Source organism: Aptenodytes forsteri, unplaced genomic scaffold, assembly GCF_000699145.1.
Source record: "Aptenodytes forsteri isolate BGI_AS27 unplaced genomic scaffold, ASM69914v1 Scaffold53, whole genome shotgun sequence".
Classification (NCBI taxonomy): domain Eukaryota; kingdom Metazoa; phylum Chordata; class Aves; order Sphenisciformes; family Spheniscidae; genus Aptenodytes; species Aptenodytes forsteri.
In genome coordinates, this window is record NW_008795909.1 from 11,792,606 (window position 1) to 11,808,216 (window position 15,611).

The window sequence follows — 15,611 nt, forward strand, 5'->3', positions numbered from 1 at the left end:
CCGGGCCGGTCCTAGCGCGGGCGAGACGCGGGGGGGGGGGGGGGGGGGGGCCACGGGCATCTCCCCGCTCCCTGCCCACAGAATCGGGAGATGGAGAGAGGAAAAAAAAACCCAACCAAACCCCCCAAAGAAACAAACCCAAACCCAAGGAGGATGCTCCCCAGAGCCCAGGCCACACCACTACAATCAGGGACCGAGCCACAGACTGACTCCTGCTTCTTGACCAGCCCAGCTCTGCGGGGACAGCCACCGGCTCCGCTGCTCTCTTCTTTTTTGGCACTTGCTCTCCGTTTGGCACCAACACAAAGCACCCTCGTGCCCAACCTGGCAGAAAAGTGGGCCCTATGGCACGGCAGGGACAGGACATGGGTACCCACCGGGGTGCCAAGGGGGTAACATGGCGCTGGCTCAGGCACAGCCCAGGGCTCCAGTGCTGCACAGCCAGAGAGAAACATGTAAACGAGTTCGTTCACGAAGGCAAAGACAGGCAGCACAGAGGGGCTCAGCTGTTCCTGGCGCGCGGGGCCAGCAGGCTTTCCCTCTGCGTGCCGGTCCCAAACGGCATGTAAACATGTCAGCAGGCCCTTCCCTCCCCATCCCTGGGAGAAGGGCAGCAGCAAGCCTGCCTCATCAGGGCTGCGCTGGGGGCAGGCAGACCCCGCCAGACCCACAGCACCCCTGTCACCCAGCCCCTCTGTCCCCTCCATGTCCTCCCCACTGACTCGGGGACATAGCCAAGAGGCCTTGGCCTCCCCGGAGGCCAGCAGCACAAGTCCTCTCCTGTAAACATGTCAGGCTGGGCTGCAGTAAGAAGCTACAGCAGTGTGGTAGTAAGGCAGTAAGGAGCATGCTGTCACGCAGCCCCAAGAGCACCATGGGGGCAGCCGAGCAGAGGCACCGTGCTCGGCAAGTGAAAGGGAGCATGCCGGCCCCCCGAGCCGGCTGCCCCTCGCCCGAGGCTGGGGTAGGCACAGAGGAGTGTCACCTCGCAGCAGGGCCAGTGGGAGCCTGAGGCCAGGCACCTGGCTGAGCAGAGGAACCATCAGGGCGGCCTGAATTTCCAGAGAGGGCAAAGTGCTGTTTATCTCCGTCTCCCAAAATCCAGGCCACTCTGAGCTTGGGTCCTCTGCCAGCCAGAGAGCACAGGGTCCTGTGCGTATGTATGCAGAGCTCGCAGGGAACCAGCTAGATACAACTTTTGTGGGCAACGTTGGACACAGAGACTGGAGCCACATCATGTTCCTGAGGATGCTAATCCTCCACAGGGTGAGTGCCGGCTCTGGGAACAGCCTAGCCTGCTGCTGAGCAGGGCCAGGGTCATCCAGCTCCTTGCCTGGACCCACAAACGAACAGAGGTTTGCTCTATAACACGCAGGTTAAAGAGTACAACATACAGTGGGTAAAAACATGGTGCTCATTTGCTGAGTGGAGGAAACCAGCACTTACAGGAGTGGGACCATCCTGGTACAGGAAGGGACTGAACAGCAAAGCTTGCTTCCTCCCCCAGCGGGTCCCTACTGCCGAATTTGCTGCCCCACTCGCTTGTGCTCTCGCTGGCACACAGTCCTGGCTCATGGACTGGGGGCAACCCCAAGGGGGGTCCCATGGGAGGGCAGAGGGGGGCCTGGCTGCGGGGCCAGCACAGCTGCAGGGGGCTGAGGGACACCAGGCAGGAGGACGGCACCGAGACACGTGTGGAGCTGCATGGTGGGAGGGTGAGAGGGCAGTGGGGCCAGCTGCCCTGCAACGGGGATGGGACAGAGCAGTGCTGGCAAAGCCATGAGGGCTGCCTGGCACTGTCCCTCTGGCCCACTGGGATCACAGTTCCTGCCACCCCCAGGGAAGCTGGCAAAGGGCTGTTGGTGAGACAAATGCTCCAGGTCCTGGGAACAGACCATCCGTAAAAATAACCATAGAAATTTCTCTTCTCTCTGATTACAAAGATACAAAAAGGTAGAAAACCCTCCCCCGCCCCCACGTCCTGGGCTCCATTTCCATCCCCCTGCGCCTGCCCACCCTCCGTGCACACACACGCACACCCTGCATACAAATGGGTTGCAGAGGAAGAGCTCGGCCCCGGGGGGCGGAGAAGCCACCCTCGCCCGAGCAGGCTCCTGCCATACCTGTCACACCGGGCAGGCGACGGGGAGCACAGCGACAGCCGAGAGGCCAGAGGCTCCCTGCGGTGGGTGGTGCGGGCTGCAGGCCCCTCAGCCTGGAGGGCAGGGGAATGCAGGGTCGGTTTTGGGCCTCTGACCACCATCAGTTCTGGCCCCTGCCCCCTGGGGACACCAAACCTCAGCTGGCAGTGCGTGGCTAGGCGAAGGGCCCTGCTTCTTCTGTCTCTCTTGTGGACAGCCTCGGCCCCTCAGGAATGGCCCTCATTTCTTGTTATTCTTCTCGGAGGAAAGAAAAACAGCGTTAAGCTGTGGCATCTCCCCTGGGCTCCAGCTGCCTCCCCCAGCTATGCCAGATGGGTACAGGGCAGAAACCCACTCCTGTGTCAGAGCAGGAACAACTGTGTCCAAGTCCCTGAGTTCAAGGAAGAGGAAAGGAGGGATGGAATGGGATGGGATGGGAGCAGTACCAGCAGGGAGCAGGGCTGGAGGGGAAGAAATGACAGATTGGGACAGGGTCCCGGGGGAGAAATGTGGCTGGGGCAGGTAGAGCTCCTGTAGGACTTGGGCCCCCTCCTCCTCTCCAGCCAGCCTGGCCCTCACACACATCCACTCGGGACTTACAGCCAGCACCGAGCAAGGGGATCAGCCATCAGGTCAACCTGGCTGCACAAAGCATCTTCCCTGAGCCCCCACAGGCCACAAGTGAGGGCCATCATTTCTGGTAGAGTGAGCAGACTCAGATACACAGATGTTTCTGCTCGTGCTGTACTGTAAGTGCCCGGAGCTGTCGCACCCAAGGGTTCTCCCTGCCTGGTCACTATTCAGGACCAGGAGACACCTGCCACTCACCCCAGGGGCTCACCCTTACACAGCTCTCTCCCCCGAAACCAACCCCCCTTCGGGAAGAAGCCAGGCAGGCGGATGATGCACAAGATCAGCTGAACAAAGCCTGGCTGAGGAAGGGACACTTACTCTGAGTCTGGCGACAGCTCCGAAATGCTGTGGGAGGTGGCAGAGCGAGGCGTCAAAGGGCACATTGCGGAGGGCGTCGAGGAGGTCTGCACGGCAGAGGGGGTGGCAGTGGTCTGCGGGCCTGAAGGCGTGCTGGAAGATTGCACCGAGGACAGGACGGAGGAGTTAAAAGAAGCAAGGATGGAAGAAAGGATATCTAACTGTTCAGTGGAAGGATGTCGGCTGGGAACGGCCTCCAGGTTCTCTCTAGAAGGCTGTCTCCTTGACAACGGCTCTAGGCTTTCCCTAGACAGCTGCCTCCTAGAGAGACTCCCCAGGTTGTCCTGCGAGGGATGCCTGCTAGGCACTGTGTCCAGAGGCTCTCTGGAATTAGATCTTCTGGAGAGAAAGTCCAGCTGCTCCCTTGAAGTTTGTCTAGCCGATGCTAGCTGGTCCCTTGAAGGCTGTCTTCTAGAAAGCAAATCCAATTGTTCTCGAGAAGTATCTCGACTTGGCAATGTGTCTATTCGGTCTCTGGACATTTGCCTACTTGGCAATGTATTTAGCCACTCTCTAGAGACCTCTCTTACTGGCCCACAGTCTAGCTGCTCTCTTGACCCAAATCTGCAGGGTAAAGTGTCAAGGTGGTCTCTGGAGTCCTGCCTCCGGGGCAGTGTGTTCCCATGATCTCTCTGACTGCGCCTAGCAGCCAGTAGATCCAAGTTTTCCCTAGACCCGTGTCTGCTTGGGATACTTTCCAGGTGTTCAGTAGACCCATGCCTGCTGGGGATAGTGTCCAGCTCCTCCCTGGACCCATGCCGGCTGGGCATGGCTTCCAAGCACTCTCCTGAGTTGTGTCTGCTCAGCTGCTCCCGGGACATCTGCCTCCTCATCAGCATGTCAAGCTGCTCCCGTGATGAGTACCGGCTGGCTGGCTGCGATAGACTGCCTGCCCCAGAGTAGATCCTGCCGTAGGAGGCGGCAGGGACAGCCCTGTGACCCAGCGTGGAGGTCTTGTACCATGTCAGCTCGTTGGTCATCCTGCCAACGGATGGCAAGCCTTGGAGAGTCGGAGGGTACTGGAGGCGGTTCTTCAAAATCCCTGCACCGGACAGAAAGAGAAGTCAAATCTTTGCACAAAAGTGAAAAGAGCACGAAAGCCGGGGAAGATAAGCCATACCTCCCCAAGGACATGACAAGATGGATCTGACGCTGAGCCTTCAGGGCCACGTCAACCTGAGACAGGCCAGGCCACCCTTGCCTGCTTGCTCCAGGCCGTTACCTTTTCTTTGCCGTTGGGTCTGGGTGAGGGAGTTCTCGTCCCCGCTGGTCAAGGCCAGGTCTGGCTGATTATTGTTGGCCGCATCCTTGTTGATGTCGAATCCCAGCTTCCGCTCGGAGCCCCACTTCTGCAGGGAGCAGGGGTGAACCTCGCACTCACCCAGAGCCGGCCAGTACGACATGAGGTCGTTGCCATCCATGTCTGGTGAAGGACACAGCAAAACAGGCCCCGGGGAAGAGGGAGAGAATCTTCACAGAATATTTCTGTGAGCAGCAATTGAAGCCATCACAAGACACGGCCTGGCCCCCAGGGACCTGAGCTCACCCTTTCCCCTGCCAGAGCCCCCGGGACTTGCCTTTGGGAGTGGTGTTGGCGGGGTTAGTGAGGAGGCGTTCGCTGTGTGCCGCCCGCTTGAACTGACGCTGGAAGCGGCCCCGCAGGCGCACGTTCTCCTCGCTCTCCGAGGACGGGATGGAGAGGCTGCGCTCTTCGTCCAGAGACAGGTCACTGTCCGAGTCCGAGTCCTGGTCTGTAGGGACACAGCGTGTGTCGAGGAGACATTTGGAATGAAAGTGGGTGAGGCTTTTCAGCCCAAATGGGGAAGGACAGACTTGTGCTTGTGAGCATCTACCAGTTAAATGACTGAACCACCAAATACCGGAGGCAGGGAGGGACCCAGAGGTCTCTGCTCTGACCCCTGCTCAGGGCAGGGCCAGCCAGGCTCTGACTGCCTCTGGGAAGGCAGAGCCACCCCAGGGCTGACCACCCTCGTGAAGACAACAGCCTGCCTTACCCCTCACTGCCTGCCCCTCAGCAGCAGCCTGCACCTGCTTCACCTGCCCTTTCACCAGGTGCCCGTGAGAGGAGCCTGGCTCCATCTCGCTGCATCTCCCTGTAAGGCAGTTGCAAATAGCTGTAATATCCCCTTTGCCTCCTCTTCCTCCAGGCTGAGCAAAACCACCTCCCTCAGCCTCTGCTCGCCTGTCCCATGCCCCAGCCCCAGCCACGAGGGTGGCCCTACCAGTTTCACTCCAGTGGGTCAGTGCCTGTGCTGTACTGGGGAGCTCAGTGTCCCCACAAACCCCGCGACAGCCTATGTCCCCCCCCTTGCCTCCTCCATGTCTAGCTCCTTGGAGACTGGCTATGCCCTTTGCTGCCTGTCCAGGAGGAGGCTGTGCTACACAATACAGCTGCTGCCTCTCCTTCATATCCACAGCATTTGGGAGTCACAGCTGAACACGGGGTGGAGGATGTAACCGTACAGCCAGAGCCTGCACCAGGAAGGATTTTCTTAACCCAGGAGTTAATTCAGGATGCACTGGGTTGGCCCCAAACCGGGGCACCGGGCTGAGCCTTACCTCCCCCAGCATCACGATGGAACATGGCCACATCGATGTCTGTGGGGCCGGCGTGAGCCAGCAGGCTGTGATCCAGGGCTGAGCCCTGACGCGCCGTCATGTTGTCTCTGAAAGACAGGAGGCCCAAACGGTCACAGCGGCAGGAGCCCTTGGCTCTGCCCAGGTGCTCCCAGCACCCCGGCACCCCGCGCCGCTCCCTACCTGAGGTAAGCCCGCTGGCTGGAGTGGGTGCGGGCAGAGCGCACGCTGCTCACTGACGAGATGGTGGAGGCCCCCAGGGTGATGCGGATGAGCCCGCTCTCCTCAAAGAGCGCTGTGTTGTTGTAGGCGTTGGGGCCCTGGCAAGGTGGGGAGAGAGGCACATGCCCTGTTAAGAAGGTGCTGCAGCAGCCCCGGGGATGGCCTTTGCACCAGCACCTGCCATCCCCCCAGGGAAGCGGGGACGTCCCCATCAGCTCCTGTCCCAGGCAGGCAGCCTGTCCCCAGGCCCTGGACTGCTCCTGCTCTCACCCACCTGAGTGCTCCTCGTGGCCTCCTCGCTCTGCCCCTTCTTGCCAAGGCAGGCCAGCTTCCAGGCCTCCCGCACCTCCTCGTTCAGCACGCAGAACAGGACCAGCACAGCCAGGCCCTGCGGGGAGAGATGCCGTGAGAGACAGCCCCTTGCTGCTGACTGACCTGCTCGCCTGCAGTACCAGATCCTGGCTGCTCCCTGGCTCCTCCAGAGCCCAGCGTGTCGGCCCTGGTGGCCACCAGGACAGGGACACACCAAAGAGCCCCTCGACACTGATCAGCACTAGCCCCCATGGTGGCCATGGGTGAGGGAGGAAAGGGTGGGGTGTGTCCCTGGCTGGCAGCGGCCAACGAGCAGCTGGCAGGGTCCCCTGCAGCAACACCAGCCATGGTGGTGGCAGGAGGTCTGCGGGGTGCCACACATTTGGGGTGTCCAACACCTCTGTTGCAGGCCACTCTCTTGCTCTGCTCTCTGAGAGCAGGGAGACCCCTTCCCTCCAAACATGGTCCTCGCTGCCCCTTGGATGTCACCTCTGAACCAAGCACCTTGCAGCCACCTCCTGCTCTGTGCCACCGCTCACTGCGGGTACAGCAGCAAGGCCTGGCAGGAGCCACTCGCTGCCACAGCGGTGACAATGGATGGGACAAGTAACCGCTGGGGGCTCAGCGTGGGACACCCACTCTCCACAGACGGCTGTGGGGACCACAGGGACGCTCTCCTGGGCTGACCCGTGCCCTCCCCTGGCAGAGGCCGGGCAGTTACCTGGAGGCTGCAGAGGACAGTGTAGAGGTAGTGGAAAGCCAGGACACTGTTGTTGACAGCCAAGAGGCCAAAGAGCCAGGTAGTGCTAATAACTAGAAGCAGAACAAAGGAGCTCCGTAACGTCATGCTGGAGAGAGAGAGACAGACAGACAGGCACACAGACACACACCGAGAGGTTAGTGCGTGTTGTTAATCTACAGTCTAGTGCTCACAGACAGAGATCCAGAGGGGAAAGCGTGCTCCTGCCCAGCCCTCCCTGCTGCGCCCAGCACTGTGGGCTCATCTCTGCACAGCGGTTCAGCTCCTCCTGACTCCCGGGCCTTCCCTTCTGGATCACACATGGCAAACACAGGGGCCCAAACAACACAGGTCATTTGGAGCCACAGAGAGCTGAGCCAAGCTCCAGGGCTGGCCCAGGAGGGAGCAGGGAAAGGTCTCAGAATGAGCATGTAAGAGAAGAAACAGCAGGTGCTGAGAGTCAACAAGGACAGTGTGTTGAATCCAAGCAGACATAAGAGGTGGCTGTGAGGGCAGGCTGGCGGGACAGTGTGGAGATGGGGATGTAGGAACAAGAGGAAAGGACAAAGTTTAGGAAGGGTTAACATGGCTGACAGGTGTGGGAGAGGAGAGCAGCTGCAAGGCTGACACTGATGCATGAAGGGACACTCTGCGATGGTGGAAGAGGGAAGATGATCACTGAAAATGCTAAAACCCACAAGCCACAGGAGCTCTGCTGGGCGTTTAGCCACTAATACTCACAGGACCGATTTCTTCTTGGTCTCCTTTTGGCCTGGGGAACAGGATGTCTTGGCCACAAGCAGGAACATGACCCCATTCATCTGGAAGCGTTGGCACTGATTAGAAGCTGTGCCAAGGGCCAGCTCTGACCTGACACCCCCAGCGCAGAGTGTGGGCAGACTCCAGGTCTGCCAGGCCCATGCGAACATCCCCTCCTTTCCCCTTCATGCCCGAGCCATGGCCTCCCCCAAGTTTGGCTGGAGCAAGGAGGGACAGAGAGAGGGCCTCTAACTGAGGAAGGAGAATACAGAGAAGGGGGCAGGCAGTGGGCAGCCGAGGAAGGGGCAAGTGCCCATGGTGTGGAGAAGGGAGGCAGGAGAGGGCTGTGGGTGAAACAGGACAGGGTTTTACCACAATGACGACAGTAATGGGGCCTGCAAAGCTCCAGACCAGCTTATCATGAATGGAAATCCAGCAGAAGTCAGGGTTCCCGTAGCCCTCAGGATCCAGGCCAACAGCCAGCCCTGCGGGAGGAAGGGAGAGGTCAGGTCCAAACTCAGCAGCCTTGGACTTGCCCGAGCCATGTCGATCCCATCCCAGCACTGAAGGCTGTGAAGGGGGTGTCTCGCTGCTCCTTGCCCTGTGCACAGGCTTCCCTGACACAGGGGAAAGAACCAGGACTGCGAGCCCCAGCATCAGGGCCTTTATTTCCTTTTCTCCAGGCGTCCCTGCCACAGCCCAGCAGACATTCACTGCCAGCAACAGATCACCCAAGCACGCAGGCTTGGGAAACCGGGAGACCTTAACTACAAGCCCTGGGACAGCAGAAGCCCCATGCCCATTGAACAAGCCATGAGGAGATGCGCTGAGGAATTATTTCTCCCCAGGAGGCAAGACGACAGCCCTTGATAAGTGGTCCCCAGCTGACCACCACAGCACTGCTCGCTGCCAGCACTGCTGGCCATGGCAAGTCCACCCTCAGCAATCCCCACCGGGTAAGTGAGCCAGGCAACAGCAGGGGATCAGGAGGCTGCTGAGAATCAGCGCTTTTGGCATGGCTGTAGGACAAGCAGCTCTTACCGGTGATGATGGCAGGCACTCCCCAGCCGATGGCATAGTAGAAACGCATGGCCCCGAAGTTGACATTGCGGGCTTCGGTCTGCATGCGGTAGATGTGGAGGCCCTGGACAAAGAGCCAGGCGAAGGTGGAGAGGAAGAAGCAGTGGAGGAGGATGGCAATCACAGTGCAAAGAAACTGAGGAGACAAAAGCCACTCAGAGATAGTCCCACTGTGCCAACACTAACTGCACCATCCATGCCTCGCCCCCACCCCCATGGGCATGCTTGTTCAAGCCCACAGACCTGGTTCTCGGTGCGGTTGATGCCCAGGAGAAAGAGCAGCTCAGAGAAGAAGAGGGTGACTGTTATGTTGGAGTGGATGCTACGTGTGTTGGACTTGAGGCCTTTGAGGCAGGTCAGGAAGGAGAAGGTCAGCAGCAGAGCCACCAAGGAGAGAGACACCAAGGAATAGGTGACGATTGCCAGTGTCTCCAGGTCACCTTCCAGTTGCTGTAGCAGCAGAGAACCAAAGGCAAATGGTGGTGTTAGGGAAAGACGTGGGAAGCCTGCTGAGCCCTCAAACTCTACTTTTGTCCCACAGGGAATTTTCTGCCTGTGCCTGCTTATTCTGGGACCTAGTGGCTAACAGCCCCTACCACCACCCACAGCCCTGCAGGCTGAGGTTACCTCTCGGTGCGAGCTGTCCATCAGAACCCCAAAGGTGCCAAACTGGGAGCACTGGCAGTGGACGTGTGTGGTGTTTCGGTACACAAGTTCGCAGTCCCTGGCTGTCCAGAAGCCAGAGGGATTGGTCCTGCAGTCACCAAAAAGCAGAGCACACTTAGGAGAGAAGACAGATGAGTGTGGTATGTGGGGAAGGAACTGCAGAGAAGAGGGGTGATTGGCAAGGCTTTTCTACCAGCAGATACAACTGCACTCCTACAGCTGAAGTACTGGAGCCAGAGCCCTGCAGGGACCCTGCTGTGCCCTTCCAGCAGGAACAAACCCCCTGGGAGAGGGCGGAAACCCCCACTTCCCAGTGCTACCCAGGCAAACAGCCTGTCATGGCCAGGGAGACTCGGGGAACGAGGAGGTGCCTGGGGAAAGCAGCTCAAAGCGAGTGGCCCAGCTGTGCTTGACTCACGGGTTGGAGTGGTTCCACTGGACGCAGAGAGGTTTGCTCCTGTTGGCCGTCTCCAGCAGGCGAAACTCCAGCACAAGAGGGGTGTCCAGGGGCCCCCGCAGGAAGGTGTGATTGCTGAACACAGACACACTCACGATGGGGGAGTTCATCACGGGATTCTTGGGGAGCCTGCAAGGAGCAGCAGAGCTCTATCATCACCATGACTGGCAGCTGCAGCCCTCTGGGGACTTCCCAGACATCCTCCACGGACGTCTCAGAAGGAACAGCTCTGCCAAGCCCGCACCATGGGTCAGGAAACATGGGGCAGAGCAATGCCAGGGTGGGGAACAGGCTGAGTACCGCAGGACTGTCTGGCTGGGAACCAAACCCAAGCCATTGCAGACAGACTCAGCAGCTGCCGGAGGGGGCAGAGCAGAGTCCAGCCAGCCTCTCTCCACTGGTGCTTGTGGAGGACAAAGGGGAGGAGGACGTACCTGATGCTGCGGCGATCCACCTGATAGCGCGCAGGCAGCAGCCCCCCCAGGGTGCGGTACATGATGAGGATGATCACAGTGAAAGCAGGCTCAGGCTCTGGCAGCGCCTGCCTCGGGGAGGAGTTCTCCACAGTGTAGTTCCCTTCGCCCCCAGCCAGTGTGGGCACCGCCGTGGGGGCAGCTGAGGCACACAAGGGGATGGTGAGAACACACACACACTGCTCTGAAGGCAGCTTGTGACCCCACCAGGAGCCTTGGGATGTGGTGAAGTCAGAAACTCTGAGCTCTCAAGGGTGACTTGTGGACCTCTGACAGAGCCAGGTCTCACAGCAGGGACACATCTTCCCTTCCACGCCCACCCACGCTGTTTCCCGAGTGATGCTCACATGCTCACCTTCAACTTTTGGGGGGCTCAGCACCGACAGTGGCAGCACAACATGGGTGTGGGGGTCCCAGGCAGGCTGGCCCCGGAAGAGGCTGCTGTGGTAGCGAGGGTAGCGTCGGCGGATATGGGAGTGGTTCTCCATGCGATCAATGCTCAGCACTGCAAAGGAGCAAGGGAGTGAAAGTCAGCTCTAAGATGGCCAACTGGAGAGCAACCATGCTCCAGGGCACCCCAGGTTTGAAGTCACTGGCAAAGGGACCGTACGAGCTACAGGCTGGGTTGTGGCATGTGTGTCCCATGTTCGGGCATGACGTGAGATCCCAGCACCCACAGTGCTCCTTCCCAGCCCAGATCCTTGCTCTGCTGTAGGGCAGGCTACTTCTGCCACTCAGGCCAGCAGCTTTTTTAATAGACACTGGGAGGTAACTGGGAGCGGGCAGCACACTCCTGGCTCTGCTGCCTCTCAGTGGTGTGTTATCTACTCCAGGCAGGGATGGGACCAGGATGTCTCTCACAAACACCTCCCCATGTTTGAGAGAGCCACCAAGGAGGTTATCAGCATCCTCACTGAGGTGAAGTGAGATGAGAAAGGGACAGGGTGTGATGGAGGAGTGGCTCTGCACCACTGCAGCCAGGCCCCACCACCAGCCAGCTCCTACTCACTGATGTTGGGGGTGACGACGCCAACGGGGTTGAGGTAGGTGAGTTTCATGTTGCTGGCCAGCGTGCCCGAGTAGTCCCGCAGCTGCTCCATGAGGCTGGCGCTGCCGTGCTCACTGTGTGGCAGCATGGCCCAGTGCTCCCGGTTCTCAGGTGCCAGCACAGAGCTGCCTGCGCGCAGCAGGTTCTGCATGGGAGAGACATGGGGGCAGGGGGTGAGGAAAGCACTGCCTTTGGGCCCCGTCCTGACCATCCCCAGGCTGCAGCACTGTGCTCTCTGCCCAGTTGCTGCACAAGGGCTGGGGGAAGAGGGGTACTTTCTGCTACGACAGGGCCCCACACTCAATGCTCATCAGCCAGTGTCCTGCAGAGACATCTTCCCTGCACCCTTGCCATGAGGGACTTGCAGGCAGCAATAAGACCTCCCTTTGCCTTCCCTTCCCCAGGCTGAGCAAACCCAGCTCTCCGCCTCTTCTCATCCACCCTGAGCTCCAGCCCTGACCACGCAGGTGGCCTTCACGGGTCTCGCTCCTGCGGGTCAATGTCTGTGTGGCACTGGGGAGCCCAGTGCTCCTGACACGGTCTCACGACATCCTTGATCCCCTCAGAGACCCAGGCTCAGGGTGGCTGATAAAGAGAAGCAGCATCAGAAGCCACCCTGATCTGGGGGAAGGGCTCACCTCATTGAAGTGGGCATCCTGTGTGGCTGTCAGGCCAAAGCCACGCTGCCGGCTCTCAAAGGCCATGAGGCGGGATAGCAGGCGGAAAGTGATGTGCACATCGTTGCCAAAGTAGTGGTCCATGTGGTCTGTCACGGCCCGGAGCCGGTGGGCCAGCTTCTTGGCTTCAATTGTGTTGAGCTCAGTCTCGTTCCTCTCCAAGCCCTCCAGCTGCCAGTGGGGAGAAAGGAGGGGATTAAACAATTAAGCGGTTCCTCCCTGGGAAACTGGGATGCTGCAGGCGCCGCTGGGCCCAGAGATGATTTTTGAAACCATGGCACAAGCCAGGGACACTCACAGTGGTGGTCACTAGAACAAGGAGCAACACTGGCAGACAAACAGCCTCCAGCAACACATCAGGGGTTGCACTGGGCCAGGCCCAGCTAACCCAGTAACATACATGACAGAGGCCAAGATGAAAGGATCTCATCTAGCAATACTTCCCTGGAAACTCTCCTGGCTTCAGTTACAGTTCAGCCTTGGTGGGATGCAAGTGTTTAATAAGCTTGCCTGGATACTTCAAAGGTAATTGTCACTGAAGGGTTTGGGGGCTACAGATGTCCCATGGGGCAGACATTCCGCCAGCTTCAAACAATTCAGCCCTGCTCAGGGTTATTTGTTTTCCTCTCAAATACTGGGGCAGGCCACAGTTCATTTCTGACGGGGACACTCAAGAGATGAGACAAACCAAAGTGAACTTCAGCTCAGACCAATGCTCCCACAGGATGGGTTTGGGGGCAGGAGATGGGAAGAGAAATGTGCTGAGCACTGTGGCAAGGCCTGCTCCTACTCTAGGTGCCCACGGAGAGCTGAGCTCTTTGAAACCTGGCTCTGAGCCCTTGCTCGTACAGCTCCTGCCCTGTCAGGGCTGCAGAGCCGAGAGGGGATTACCAGCATGGAGAGCTCCTTGAAGGCAGGTGAAGTGCAGTTGAAGAGATCAGGCTCCACCCAGCCCTTTTCCTCATCACAGCGTCTGATGGCTGCACCTAAAACCAGGAGGAAGGGCTTGTCTGAAATTCAGCACGGGATACATGGCTACCCTGCTGCATCCCCCCAGCCGGGACCCTCTGCACCAGCTAACCCCAAAGAGCAGCACCGGCAAGTGATGAGGAGGGCCTATAACACCCCAGGGCCATCCTCCTGCTTTGCACCAGCGCAACCCATTCCACCCTTGGTCTGCATCACCGTGGCAAGCTGCTGCCATCCCCTCCCTCCAGGAGCTGGGTTCCTATGTGTGCATCTGCACTGCATCACACCAGGTGCCATCACACAGAATTGCAAAGAGGAATAAGTGACTTGGCAGAGCTCAGGCTGGAGAAGCCCCTGGTTCCTGGTGGGGACATGTCCATGTCCTCAGGGCACATTTGACCCCAAACTACTGATGCCCATGCAGCTCTAGGCATCCCCCAGCCAACAGCCTGCAATGCCTGCTGAGGTCCTGCCTCTCTCTACAGTGCAAAGTCATGCCAGGAGGACAACACCCGTGCTGTGGGGCTGGCAAACCCACCCCAGAGATGAGCCCCTGCAGCCGAGTGGGATGGAGGAGTGGGATGGAGAAGGACCCATCCAGCAGTGTGGGTTCAGTACCCAGTGCAAGACCCCAATCCCTGCCTGGGGCCCAAGCACTACTGCACAGCAATGGAATGGGATCAGCTGTTAACCACCACCAAAAGTGCTGCTAAAGCAGACATGGAGAGCAGTGTCCTGGGCCGGGAGCATCACCACGCAGACTTTGAGCAAAAGGAACCTGGGTGACCCCGGTGTACCTGGCAGGACTATGGACCAGGCCCTCCTGGGGAAGGCACCAGGGCACAGGAGCCCACCCAGGCACCCATGGCTGGGAGAGGGCAGCAGTGTGGCCAGGGCTGGGAGAGGGAGCCTGGAGCAGACTCCAGTTGCTGCTCAGAAAAGCCACAGTGACTAGCATGCCCCCTCCCATCATCTCCAGCTCCCAGCTGTCCTCCCCAACCACCTTTCCCCCAGCTGCAGAAGCACAGGGACCAGTGCCATTGCAGCTGGGAACAGGGAGAACAAAGAAACCTCCACACTGCTGGCCTTCCCCTGGCAGAGAACAGAGATCAACAGAGAACACAGATTGTCTCAGCTGCAGATCTGTGCAGGATCTGGCCCCCAGGTCCCTCTGCCTCCCTCTGCCAACTGGGCAGAGGGAACAGGACCTTGTGCTGAGCATGCCCATCAGTTCCTGCCCCCATCCTACTGCCTGCTGCTCAAACAGCTCCCCCTTCCTCCACCCCACGGCCATTCCTCCATGGCCTCCCTGGCCTCACTACCCATTGCTCATCACCAGCTCCTTCCCCTCCCAGCCTAAGCAAGCAGGTACCAGCCCAGGAGAGCCAGCATCCATCCCAGACGGGGAGCAGAGTGCAGACCTGCCCAGAGCCAAAGCTGCAGGCTCAGGACAGCGGGTGGCAGGGGCTGCATGCGGCTGCAGCCGGGTTTGTGCTGGTTAGTGCGCCGGGAGCAGGGAAGCGGTGTGTAGGAGTGGTGAGGCCAGGCAAAGCGTTGGGAAGACACTTGGCAGCTCCAGAAGCAGCGGGAAAAGTGCAGGGGTGTGCAGGGTGCCAGGCAGGGAGCAGGGAGGGAAAGCCGCATGGCACAGCCCTTACAACACACGGGGAAGGAGGTGGGAGCAACCTTACCTGTGCCCCTCAAGCCTGAGCACGGAGGGCAAGAGAACCGGGGAGAGAAGCGACAAGTTAGGAGCCGAACCTGCCTCCTCCCGGGGTGAATGGCTGGAGGACAGGTTTACATTGTCCCCTGGAGCTTGTGCTGCCCTACAGTCCCAGACACCCTGCTCGCACCTTCGCCATCACCGAGGACAGCCTCCTCCAGCTTGGGACATGACTCCTACCCAAGACACTCACCTAACGACATGCTGTGCCCTGCTCCCTTCGCAGCACACACTGAGGATGGGGCCAGCGGAGCTGCAGCAAGGTGCTGCGGGCGCCAAGCTGCTGTGCCAGGCCTGACCCCAGCCTCAAGCCCACTGAAACCAAAAAGCAGCAGGGAGAAGGTGGGGATGGAGGCCAAGGGAACAGCACAGCCCAGGGGCTAGGTGATGGGCCTAGACCCTACAGCCTGTTCCCAGCCCCGTGGCCAGCCCCCTCTGCTTTCCCCCAGGCTGAGGCATTTTCTCCTCCAACTTCGTTCTCCCAGCTCTCAAGCCCAGCTAAATGGGACTGGGACAGCACAAGGACAAAGTGATATTGCTGGGGCTGCTACAGCCCCCGGCAGAACAGCCACGCTGCCCCCTCCCCTCCCCATCACATCCCCCACTCACCCAAGGAGCCTTTGGGACACAGCACCGCAGCTGAGAAGCCAAACTTGGTCTGGGGCCACCACACACCTGCCTTCAGGCTTTTGGGGCAGCCGTCATAGAGCACTGTAGAGACACGCAGCCCAAGGGGCCGGTCACAGGGGGAGGCCAC

At 59.5% G+C, this 15,611-nt stretch overlaps 1 protein-coding gene across 1 annotated transcript in view; it reads right to left on the minus strand.

The window, feature by feature from the left end:
• The window catches only part of CELSR3 (cadherin EGF LAG seven-pass G-type receptor 3), a gene marked incomplete at its 5' end in the record, with an annotated part of 49,680 nt that overhangs the window by 13,198 nt on the left and 20,871 nt on the right, over positions 1 to 15,611 (minus strand). The window contains 21 exons of the mRNA XM_019473433.1: positions 2,983 to 3,016; positions 3,093 to 3,767; positions 3,885 to 4,173; positions 4,354 to 4,554; positions 4,709 to 4,882; positions 5,712 to 5,818; positions 5,913 to 6,049; positions 6,226 to 6,339; positions 6,985 to 7,111; positions 7,744 to 7,823; positions 8,134 to 8,246; positions 8,803 to 8,977; positions 9,028 to 9,291; positions 9,469 to 9,595; positions 9,926 to 10,093; positions 10,399 to 10,579; positions 10,793 to 10,942; positions 11,447 to 11,630; positions 12,124 to 12,333; positions 13,054 to 13,148; positions 15,464 to 15,565. Of these exons, the coding sequence (XP_019328978.1) occupies positions 2,983 to 3,016; positions 3,093 to 3,767; positions 3,885 to 4,173; positions 4,354 to 4,554; positions 4,709 to 4,882; positions 5,712 to 5,818; positions 5,913 to 6,049; positions 6,226 to 6,339; positions 6,985 to 7,111; positions 7,744 to 7,823; positions 8,134 to 8,246; positions 8,803 to 8,977; positions 9,028 to 9,291; positions 9,469 to 9,595; positions 9,926 to 10,093; positions 10,399 to 10,579; positions 10,793 to 10,942; positions 11,447 to 11,630; positions 12,124 to 12,333; positions 13,054 to 13,148; positions 15,464 to 15,565 (3,707 nt within the window). The remainder of the gene's footprint in view (positions 1 to 2,982; positions 3,017 to 3,092; positions 3,768 to 3,884; positions 4,174 to 4,353; positions 4,555 to 4,708; positions 4,883 to 5,711; positions 5,819 to 5,912; positions 6,050 to 6,225; positions 6,340 to 6,984; positions 7,112 to 7,743; positions 7,824 to 8,133; positions 8,247 to 8,802; positions 8,978 to 9,027; positions 9,292 to 9,468; positions 9,596 to 9,925; positions 10,094 to 10,398; positions 10,580 to 10,792; positions 10,943 to 11,446; positions 11,631 to 12,123; positions 12,334 to 13,053; positions 13,149 to 15,463; positions 15,566 to 15,611) is intronic.